We start from the raw sequence: 12078 nt of genomic DNA, 5'->3' as shown, positions 1-12078 counted from the left end.
TGGTCAGGGTTTTGAAATGGCCTGGAGTGCCCTCTACAGGCAGCAGTGGGCAGAAAAGCAATGCTAGCAAACTGATGCTGCGGTATGAACACACTTTGAAAACATAGCCGGTCCCGTGATGGATCGTGAGCTTTGAAAATGTGGAGGGCTGTTTTGTTTTCCATCTGTGATGCAACAAAATCCAGCGAATACAGTTCGGAGTGCTTAAGCAGTAGAAGAAGAAACAAACAATCAAACAAGATTTCTAAAACTGTGGGACTAAAGTGACATTCTCCTTGTTGGTGATGAGAAAACAAAACAAAATATATAATGTCTCACACATTGTATATAGTGTAAAGAGTGAATGAATTATGCATAAATGAGTAAAGAGAGTTTGAGTGTCTGGGAAAAGCACTATAGCACAAGACTAATGCACTGTTATTATTTTGTTCTCGCTCTGCATACCATTAAGTGCTTCTGCCATTTGGACCTCGGATGCAAGATGCTTTCATAAACCCCTCTTATTTGATTATATATATAAAGATTTTAATAACTAATATAAATTAACGTTCAGGCCAATAAAAGTTAAAAAGTCTCCCACTCTTTCATGACTAATTTCAATGACGGCTACAACTGTTGTACATCCAACTTGTAATTGATGTGGTAAGAATGAAAATCTGCACTGGTCCATTTACTCTAGTGTATCCTCATTCCTAGTCAGTGGGACGGGCACTACCTGCTGCGCCGCTAACATGTTTTTAATTTGCTCTGTTACGGCGCGAGAACAGAACAAAGAGCAGAGCAGCGCAAAGCTATTAATCTCCAGGGATGAACTTTCCCAGCTGCCTCCGCCGTAGCTCCTCATCCACTTTAATGCACATAAACCCTGCCGCCCTGACACCGGTAGACATCGCCGAGCCCACAAACACACACCCAGCAGCACGCGCACACACACACACACACACACACAAACACACACACTCGCGCACACAGGTGGACATGATGGATGGTCCCTCATCTCCATACTTCCCACCATCACGGTGCACGGGTCGTGCAGAGAGGAATCCCACTGATCACATTTCAACAGGCCTTTCCTCCACAGCCTGCTCTGCACTGCTTTTGTCTATTGCCTTCTGTGTCTGTGCATCAGTGGATACAAATAGATGAATGGTTTAGATTGCAGTATTGTTTGTATCTCTATGTATGGAGACTTCTGACAAAATACTGCTATGGTCTTCTATCATTTCATCAAAAACATTGAAGAGTTGAGGAGAGTGGGAGAGTCTTTCTTTTTTCCCCTTTGCACCATTTGGATCCAATGAAGATACTTGTGTGTGTGAGGAGCCTTCAGGCCAAAAAGTCTTTCAAAAAGTAAAGATACTCTAAGTAAGTTAGGGCTCGTCATTGAAATTCAATTACGATCAGTGGTTCTTAATCTTGTTGGAGGTACTGAACCCCACCAGTTTCATATGCGCATTCACCTAATACTTCTTAATTGGTGTGTCATCACGAATCATATGAGTCGGGTGTGTGTCTCTTGACCTCCGCTGAACCCCTGAGACTGGCTCGAACCCAGGTTAAAAACCACTGCTCTATATCCTTTGCCCAGGGCTGGTTGTTGGAGAAAAGTCTAAAACTCTTCTTCAGGAGCAGATCTCACAAACACAGCTCAAAGCAAACCCGCAAAATGTGAGGCTGCTGTGATGATTTTTTCTGTTCTCTTCACATTTCACCTGCTACTGCCACATTTTTTGGTGCGACATAAACAAACATCGCTGAGTGATGATGTCATCAGCTTGGTTTGCTTGGGCCTGTGTGAGGGCTGGCCAGCCGGGGCAGGTGAGCCAGGGATGGCTCAAGTAGAGGATTAGTTTAGAAACTGTAGCATATTTAATATAATTTGGACTTTAACTGTCCAAAGAAAATATTTCGCATTGTTTTTTTAATTAAAAAAATATATATTGTTTTTTAAAGGCAACCAATAATTGTTTAAATAATCGTGATTTCAATTATTACTAAAATAATCGTGATTATTATATTTTTCTACAATCGAGAAGCCCTAATGTGATATTTTTCTATGTGTTACGAGTGGTACCTCGGGTATCGCTACTCTCCCATCGGACGTGTTAAATTAGGAGGTTTGGTGTTTCTCCGCGAGATGCCAGTTTCATGGGAGGCCAGGACGTCTGCTGGGCCCACGCCATGTTTGCTTGCGATTCACTGCTTGGTGAGTGATTCTAAAATGTTGAATGTGTTTTCAGCACAGCACAAGACAGTGTACAGGGTTTAATTGTGTTCTATGGTAGGACGACACACAAAATACGTGGAAATCCACAAAACCCCTCTGTGTTTTAAATCCAGCCACATTGACCAAACCTCTTCTGCTCCTGTCTGTTTGTTTGTTTGTTTATTAGCCTTGGCCTTGATAACACCTAGTCTTCCAGTGGTCCTCCTCATAATAAAATCACAATCCAAAAGGGTTCCATTAAAAGTACATTTACATCATTTTACAATTTGCATACAACACAAACATATATAATGTGGTGAAGCTCTTTTCCTGCCTCTTTTCCTCAAATTAGCATGTTTGCCAGTAGTTAACAATTTCAAAAGTTTCATTTTTGCACTGTTGTCCTGGTCACCGGAGCAAAAGAGGAACAAGTGACCCGACTGCGTTTGGTAGAACTACAATAAAAAACAAAGGCGAGAGTGTGAACAGTATTGGAAAGTCTTTGGTTGCATTAAAAGTTTCTCGCTGCAGTCTAAATTAAAACTGTTAATTGTTAGATCTTTAATTATTTACCCAAATACATTTTAAGTAGCTGCCGTAATAAAGTAGACAGCCTTAAAACTGGTCCTAATCAATGAAACTCGCCTTAAAGAAAAGGTCTGCACAGAAGGCAAACAGTTCACTATTCTTCTTAAAACTGTCCATAAATGTCATTCCAACAACCACAGTGCTTTCACCTAATGTCGCGGTTGTAACCGAATTGGAAAAACACTACCTCTTTGGACGATTAGGGCACTTTTGTAGAAGTTTAATTCAATAACTGCACATGTGGCTTTGTTGCATATCATCAAATATCTGTGGTAATAGTATCTCAAACCTCAAAGACGGTGAGAGCGAAAGGGTGCCCCAGGTGGTCGGTGGAAGAGAGCAGCACTTTGCGGTTGTCGCCGTTCAGATCCACACTGGACAGGAGGTGCAGCTTGGAGTCCACCCAGTAGAGACGTCTGTTGGACAGGTCTGGGAAAGAAAAACCATGAGAAGTCAACAAAAGCCCTGGTAAAAAAGCGTAGCAAACAAGATCACCATGAGTAGAAGAGCTAGTGGAGGAGGTCATAGTCAGGGATCGGCCCGGAGTGAGAGGTGTATGAATGTAACAGGCCGACAGCTACGCCATCAATCTTGGCAGACACGAAAGCCGAGGCCCTGCTCCCAGCAAACACACATGTGATTGGAATATTGCAGCTTGACTTTGTGGCTGCGGAGACTGTGTTATGTGCCCTGAGCAAACTGATCAGTCCTGGTGCAGGGAAGCTTTTCAGTTCTCAACCAATGCACGGGAAAAGATGAGCTGGTCCAGGTGGCACAAGCACTTAAGGGGAGACACTACAGGCAAAACTCAATTTTTTCAATTTTTTTTTGGGCCAAATTGGTCTCTGAACATACAAGCTTTCACCCAGAAGCCGAAAATATACCTAATCTTCACAATAACATGTTTAAATATTGTGCTGATTCAATGTTCCCCCATAGACTTATATGGGAGAATGCAATTTCAAGGGCCTTTTTCTCAAAACACATTTTTCTGTCATTGTGGCGACACTATGTCAGTAGGACCTAAAGATTTTCCAGCCTTGGACTAAACATTATTTGGAAGATTTTTTCAGAGGGATGTTTTATTATTTAATCCCTGGCTCCATTTATTGAGTTTTGAATGTCAAAAAATAAGGCGAAAATCCAATTTTTCCACTAAAAAAACAACTTATAGAAATCCAAAATCCCCTCTGAAAAAGTCTTGGCAGCTCATTTATCAATAAAATGAAACCATAAATTTGAATGTAGCTCTATACATTATTCAGATCTCGTCGCCGAAAAGATGGGAAATTTGGGGCATTTTTAGGCATAAAACACCTTGTTCTTATATGAAAAGATAAAATAACAGAAAACTTGCCATGTATTTTTTTCTCACATTTAAGCAAAAGTTTAAAATTGATATCTGTAAATATACATTTTTTCCCTATTCACCTGCAGTGTCTCGCCTTAAAATGCCTCTTTTTTTTTTTTTTTTTTTGATTGCCAAATGTTTCTCAGCTTACGGTTATTTACACCTAGTTTTTATGAAGGAATGATAAGCCCTGGATTCATTATGTCCTGAAAAAGTCAGCCTATGAGTTGTTTTTGTGATAAGGAGGTTTCACCCATAGAAATGACAGAGATGCCTTTAGCTGTCTGAGCCTGTTCCTACAAATGCACACATTTTGTTAGCGAATCCCAGACCTGATTTAAACTGAAGGTTCTATCCCCATACAAATGAATAGGGAAGCCTGGCATAACACTAACGTATGAAGAGGTTCGTTTTGTCCATTTCATGGCATTTATATAATTTCTGTGGTATCATTAACATCTTATAAGATTTATGGGTCATTGGATGTGTGTCTGACCCCTCAAAGTGCAAAACCTACACTGAATTTGAGTTAGCGTGTAGCTCAGAGGATACATTTATAAACTAATTTGTATTTCAAAAGCTTTGCACATTCATTAATGATTTCTAACTAGGCTTACACGTGCTTGAAGGGTTGACAACAGCTGAAAACATCTGGACAGTTCATAGTTTGTGATGTTTGATGACTAATACTGACGGCTATAGGAAAAATGCATTGAGCGGGCCAACGGACAAAGAAAAGCAGGACTGGCCTACATGATCTGTCCGCATACGAACAGGATTGTTTCTCCTTCATTTTCTATGGTTTCAGTCAACAACTAAAAATCTTTTAGCAGCAGGCTGAATTTATACAGAAATGGGGTTTTCCTTTAACTTATTGTTATTTTGTTTTAATACTCTTCTATTTTGTTATTTTTATTTCTATTTGTTCTGTTTTGTTCTTTCTTTAATGAATTATTTACAGTGTACTTGGTTTGTGTATGTTATCGTTTGATGATTCAGCTGATGGAATGATGCCCATCTTAAGGGGGATTCGGGAAAAGAAAATCGGGGGAAAAGTATCCTATGTCTGTATACTGGTACACTTGTAAAAATGTCCTGCTGCTATAAGATTATTAGCTGGTGACGAAGCCTCTCACAGTCATAAACGGCCTCAACACTTAAACAACCCAGTGAAGATGATGGCGCGACGGGTTTTAGCGGCTAACTTACGTAATGTTGTCGTTTCTACTGGTTTTAACGAACTAAATCAAAAATACACCCACTCAAAATGCTTTAATAATTGCCCAGCTACACTCAAGACTTCAGCCCTGAGCTAAATTGTCTTTGCGAGAAAGAAAGCACGGGTCAGACTCCAGTTGTCTGTAATTTCTCCACCTCACAGAGAGACCTCGGTAGTTTTACACATAAGCGCCCTCTCAATCAGCTGGCCCGGCTGAAATCAATAGGAGAAAAAACAACTGGCTCGTCTCGCCCCCTGCGCAGTAGCCTCATAGTCTAAACCAGGCCACGTCTCTCATTCCCGCGCTCTCTGGAAAAATAATTTGTTTGCGTTCACATGTGGCTACTCCTCCGCTGCCCTGAGCGGGGCCGCGGCGTGGCTCTCCTCGGGCAAGGGCAGCGCACCGCGGAAATTGGCTCGTGCGGCGCGGAGGGAGTTGCAAAGCATGATGGGAGGTATTGATGGCACCGAGCGTCTGGCTTATTAATTTGGCGGCATTGTCGGGCCGCGAGATTGATGAGAGCCAGCGGAGCTATGACAATAAGAGGCGCTCGGGGATTGTTGCACCTCGAGATGGCTTTTTAGTCTCTAATCATGCCTTTTGTCTTACGATGCTCCGTCGCCGCTTTGTATTCATTGGAATTCCCGTCTCTGTCCAAAAGGAACATTGTAACTTTGTCGCAACTTTCTGCAGAGTGTTTTCGCCTGAACTCTGAGTTACATTCTTTTCACGAGACTTATGAACAAGCTCTACAGGTTTTAGAGTCCGAATCCTTTCTTACTAGTTTTTGTCTAAATGTAACACGCGTCAATCTTTTCTGTGGCCTCAAAAGATCAGTCCAGGCTTTGTGTGCTTCTTAGGTTGCAAAATGAGGAGAGCAGGAACAGAATTCTCAAATAGTAACTGATCAAGCTCCTCCCCCTCCCTCCTGATTGGACCTGACAGGCTGGTTCACAGGAAAAGCTTGTGTCATTGGTCAACACGGAAGGATACTAGACTCTGGTTAGCTGCTGGGATCCTGGAAGGCCGGACTTTACAAAAAAAATAATCTATCTATCTTATCCCTCACTTTACATCAAAATGCAAGACCAGGTCGATTTTGCACATTTAGACTTCCAGACTATCACTTTAAGTATTTTCAATTTACCAGTTTTCCTTGCATATACACTAATTTAGTACAAGATAAAACTTTTTATTTTGGTCTTTAAATTAATTTACTAACCTTGTAATTATGCTTCTTGGCTCTGGATAATGATCAAAACTCCAGTTCTTAAGTTAAAGGGATTATACAGAGTTTAAAAATGTTAAAATTATGTATTTTCCTCCCCCTACATGTTCCAGCCATGTCCTAATGTGTAGAATGACCTGTTCACCACAACTGCCTCTAAAATCCTGCACTGTCACTCAAAAAGGTGTTACTTCTGAAGTGGCGTCATGCTCGAGTTTAATATAGAAGCTGCAGTTACACGTGTGACCTGAAGTGGCAGCAGTGAGTATAAAATGGCCAACTTGCATCCAGCCCCTTTAAGTTAAACTTTATTAATCTCTTCTGTTGCAAAACAGATGTTACAGGATTTTACTACTGGCGTTGAAACTTTTAATTTTTTTATCAACACTTATCGAGCACCAAAGTTACACATAACTTTTTGATATGTATTAAAAACAAAACAAAAATCCACTCCACAGCCCATCCACTCCACTCCATACACACGCACACAGAAAAACAAACCAGCTATTATTATTGTTTGATGATGTGTGTCTGTGCATCCGAGCGGGTAGAAAACACATTGCCGAGCACAACATCAGCATACATTGGTGCCATACATCCAAATGTTAATCCCAATGTATGGCATCAATATACAGATGGAAACAAAAGCCAAGAATAACAATAGTACAAAGCAGCATCTGAAATGTTGCTATTGAAACTTTTGAACGGTAAATTTACCATTGGCCTTGTATCTGTAGGACTTACCCAAAGTGATGCCGTTGGGCCACTCAATATGCTCTGACACCAGAATCTGCCGGTCCACACCGTTCATGCCGGCCTTCTCGATTTTGGCGCGATCTCCCCAGTCTGACCAGTACATGAACCTGGGGAAAACGCATGCACAATAAGTACATGGCCTAGATCAGTGAGATTTATTTAAAGTATTTATTTATTACACATCCCTGTTTTTGTTTTGTTTTGTTTCTGCTGGCGGATGCTTCAGAGAGGCAAAAGCTCAAGAACAAGCAATTCCTCCCCATACATAAATTCAATGAAGAGAAAACAAGTGCTCTGCTTCCAGTCCCAATGAGACATTAACATGGTGTTTTATTTTAATCAACGCGCTGATTATAAATTCTGTGCAGGTAAACATGGTAAACAATGTGTGTAAGGTGGAAATGATTGCATTCATAAACAAAGACTCTCCTGCCTATATCAGTAAAATGTACCTGACAATACTGGATCTAAACAGGTGGGTCACGGAACCATTTTAAGTGGGTTATGGGCCAGATATATGATTGTTTTTTTGAAGTTAGCCAACCTACTGTATTTTGTTGTTAATAATACTTAAAGCTGACCCAGTCGCTGTGTGAGTGGTCACCTTTACTTTCCATCACAGCGGTCTCTTGGACGCTCCAGGATCAACTGTTAGGAAGGGTTTCTCTGCTGACAGATCCTCTCACCAGAAAATCTTTAAAACAATTGATCCTGGAGCGTTGCCAAGGCCACCGTGATCGAAAGCCACTGGGTCATACAGCCACTGGGTCACTACAAGGTCAAATCTGCACAAATATCAACTTTTTTTTTTACGCATAAAAAGTTGCATAATGCACCTTTAACTTCAAAAATAAAGACACGCTCCCGCACACTGTCTTTCTCTTTTTTTTGTGTGGCTTTAATTGCTGTAACGTTTCAGTCACACTAACCTTATTAATTATACTAAAGCGAGGTCAACCTACCAGTTGTAGAGTAAAAGTTCAGAGGAGTATTTTAATGAATATGTTGAAAGCGGATCGTGAAGCCGCCCCGCTCGAGCACCGCTGCAATAATATATTTGTGTGCATTTTTTAAATTTATCAATCGCTCAGGCCATCATTTAATTCAACTGGTGATGCCACAGTCAAATTTATAATCCTGTTCCCTTATTTAGTTATGTATGTAAATTCGTCGCTTCATAAGCGTGTATGTACAAGCCTGGAGTAATGCAGCCCTTTAAAAATGCACGAGTCCCACTGAAATATCAAACATAGCACATGTCTGACATTCTGTTTCGTATATTTACTCAAACCTCGGTTGAGTTCCGTTAGAGTCTCTGTCTCCCAGCGTTAAATTAAGATGTACCTGCAGGAAATCAGCAAAAATCTAGCATAACTCTCCCATTCCGACCTCGCAAAGCGCTATTTCCATGCTCATCTGGTGCGGAAAAAACTCTTTCAACCAATTCCTCTGTACAATAATTTGAGCGATACAACTTGTGTCATGTTTTAGTCATGCCGTGCCTCCATAGCCTAGTTTTTTTTTGTGTGTGTGTGTTTGTTCTTCTTTTTGTTCCATCTCAAAACTCAACTTTCCCCGCACTCCTGCAATCACTCACCCGTGCTGCGGATCGACGGCTATGGCCCGCGGCTCGCTCAGCTCCGAGGCGACCAGAACCCGCCTCTTGCTCCCGTCCACGGTCGCCACGGAGACGCTCTTGTTGCCCGAGTCGGTCCAGTAGATGTTCTTGTGGACCCAGTCGACGGCGAGGCCTTCGGGGGAGTGCAGCGAGTCGATGAGCGTCACATGTTCCGATGATTCAGTGGCTTTGTTGATGTACGCGCTGGTGGACAGGACACGGGGGGGTTGGACGGGGGGGGGGAGAGTGAGAGTTAGGCAGCGTGGCGGAAGGTTAACATGTTGGAGCTGACAGCCACGGAGCAAAAATACGAGCTCCACATTTCAGATCGTACCAAACAGGAAGGAGAACACAAACGACATCCGACATTATTTACCACAACAGGACCTTGATATTTCCTCTCTGTGGTTTGTTATCCCATTTGGCTTCCAAAATTGTTCTTGTTCACCTAACTAACCGCTCTGTGTCCTTCACACGCAGGAGAAAACAGGTTGTTCTGCCTAAGTAGCTCTTCATTATTTTTATTGGGAGTTTTGTCTTTGAAGCGGTGAAGTGGAGCTGAGAGAATACACGTGTAGTGGAGCTAGGCAACCAAAGTTCAGTTGTAATAGTAGTGCCTGATTTCGTGCCGTTTTTTTCAACTTTAGCTCCCGCTGGATTGATGCAACCAGCTTTGTTACCAAGATGAACATGAGGAAGACAGACGAAACATCCACAGCTCAAGCAAAACAGTCCAGTCGACAACATTGGCGCTGGACGTTTTCATCAACGAAGACTATAACGATATTTCGCTGACTCACCTTTCTTTTTTTTTTTATGACAAAAACGTAACGGTGACAAGTTAGAAATGTCTCTTTGGTGACTAAAACATGACGAGACGTTTACGAGTTTAATGGGAGAAAGTGGTTCGTCGGACCATTGACAATCAGACCTTCTGTGCAAGTGAGAGGGAGAACACACTCGCTATACGTGACACGGCGGCGGCGTTCAGGTCACATGGCCTCACATGCGGCGGGCTCATGGCAGTCTGCGCACGCTCCTGACAGCGATCTCACAGGGACTGTTGTCATGATTCGTCTTTTGTTCAGGTTTTCTTGTGTTTGGTCTTGTCCTGTGTTTTATTTTGACATGTGTTCTGTCCTTGTGATTATGCTTTACTCCTCTCGTTATTGCCTGACCCGCCCTGATGTGTTTCACCTGTGCCCCGTTTCCTCTTGTATTTATACCCCTGTGTTTCCCTTGTCCTTTGTCGTGTCATTGTGTATGTCAGCCCCGATTTTTGGTTATGTCTGGATTTTGTTATTTTTGGTTTTCATCCATTAAACATCACTAGTTTTGTTGCAGTCCTGCATTTTGGGTTTTTATTTTCTTCACTCCACATCCATGACAGAATGACGCGACCACTTCTATACCCAGCGGACTGCCTTTTGGCAGCTGAGGACCCTGACCCCTGTTCCTGCTCTGTCCCGGAGCCACCGCTGGACATCTACCTCCGTCCAGGGTGGCTGTCCCCTTCTTCCCACCCTGAGCCACTGCCAGACCCCGACCTCCGTCCGAGGTGGGCCCCTTCTGTTCCGGAGCCACCGCTGGACACTTTCTCCGTCCAGGGTGGGCTTCTCTTGTCCTGGGGCCACCATCGGACCGAGACCTCCGTCTGGGGTGGGCTCCTCCTGTTCGTGCCCCAGGTCCTCTGCGGGACCTTGTTCTGTCCTGGGTGGGCCCTTCCCACTCCAGTCTCTCAGCTGCCTCCAGTGCCTGCACCTATCCCTGAGCCACTGCCAGACCCCGACCTCCGTCTGAGGTGGGCCCCTTCCGTTCCGGAGCTACCGCTGGACACTTTCTCCGTCCAGGGTGGGCTTCTCTTGTCCTGGGGCCACCATATGACTGAGACCTCCGTCTGGGGTGGGTTCCCCCTGTTTGTTCCCCTGAGCCACTGCCGGACACTGACCTCGGTTTGAGGTGGGCCCCTTCTGTCCCGGAGCCACCGCTGAACATTATTCTCCGTCCAGGGTGGGCTCCATCTGTTCTGGGGCCACCATCGGACCGAACCTCCTTCCGGGGTGGGCTCCTCCTGTGTCATGTCCCTCTTGTTGCTTCCCTGATTTGGACTCTGTTCCCTCCTCCGGACCCCCTCCACCCTCCCGGGGCTGTTTATATCGTGGGACGTCTGGGAGCCGTCCCTTGGTGGGGGGGTACTGTCATGATTCGTCTTTTGTTCATGTTTTCTTGTGTTTGGTCTTGTCCTGTGTTTTATTTTGACATGTGTTCTGTCCTTGTGATTTTGCTTTGCTTCCCTCGTTACCTGCCTGCCCCGCCCTGATGTGTTTCACCTGTGCCCCATTTCCTCTTGTATTTATACCCCTGTGTTTCCCTTGTCCTTTGTCGCGTCATTGTCTATGTCAGCCCCGGTCTGTTTTAGTTTTGTCTCTGGATTTTGTTATTTTGGTTTTTGTCAGTTTCTTGTTTATTGATTTTTGCACATATTAAATCTAGTTCCGTTGCAGTCTGCATTTTGGGTTTTCTTTTCCTCACTCCACCACAACCATGACAACTGTATCTTTTCTGCGGGAGTGGGTACGTCTCCAACTCGTCTCCATGGAGATGTGACTAAAGTCAGTAGAATTTGAGATTAAAATATGTCCAAATCCATTCTTTGATTATTCCCTGCAGTAATAGTATTTTTCTGTGTCGAGCTGGTTAATAGGAGCATGTTTTGCACTAATGGCAACAGTATAGTCCAAAATGTTACGCAGTGTCCCTTTAATAATAGCCAACTTAATTACTTTTTTTGAATTAAACTACAACTAGACTAAAAACCTTTTGAGATCACATTTAGAAATCACTAAAAAGTGACTGAAACTAAAAGCACTCACTGGGCTCATCACAAACTTTCTAAAACGTGTCACTTCAAATGGGAATAGAATAGACTAGAAAAACGACAAAGAAACGTCCAAGAATCAACAACAACAAACAACAAGAGATACAGTCATTATCGTAGATACGCAAATGGTCCCTTTCTTACTCTAAACTTAGACGTGCTCTTATCTAGTCCAGTCATCCTCAGAGCTTTGAGCGTACTCTTCCTCAGCCACTACCTTTTCATGTGAAACG

General features: G+C 43.2%; 1 protein-coding gene across 3 annotated transcripts in view; it reads right to left on the bottom strand.

Moving 5' to 3' along the window:
- lrp8 (low density lipoprotein receptor-related protein 8, apolipoprotein e receptor) overlaps positions 1 to 12078 on the bottom strand; it is a 229001-nt gene that overhangs the window by 35199 nt on the left and 181724 nt on the right. For all 3 annotated transcript variants that reach the window (XM_079575575.1, XM_079575573.1, XM_079575574.1), the window contains exons 11-13: positions 8947 to 9171; positions 7338 to 7456; positions 3084 to 3223 (exon numbers count right to left, since the gene is read on the bottom strand). In XM_079575575.1, the coding sequence (XP_079431701.1) occupies positions 3084 to 3223; positions 7338 to 7456; positions 8947 to 9171 (484 nt within the window). The remainder of the gene's footprint in view (positions 1 to 3083; positions 3224 to 7337; positions 7457 to 8946; positions 9172 to 12078) is intronic.

This window comes from Gobius niger, assembly GCF_951799975.1.
Source record: "Gobius niger genome assembly, chromosome: 17".
In the NCBI taxonomy this organism is placed as follows: Eukaryota; Metazoa; Chordata; class Actinopteri; order Gobiiformes; family Gobiidae; genus Gobius; species Gobius niger.
Note: the sequence above shows the minus strand (reverse complement) of the source record. Positions and strands in the feature narration are given on the sequence as shown.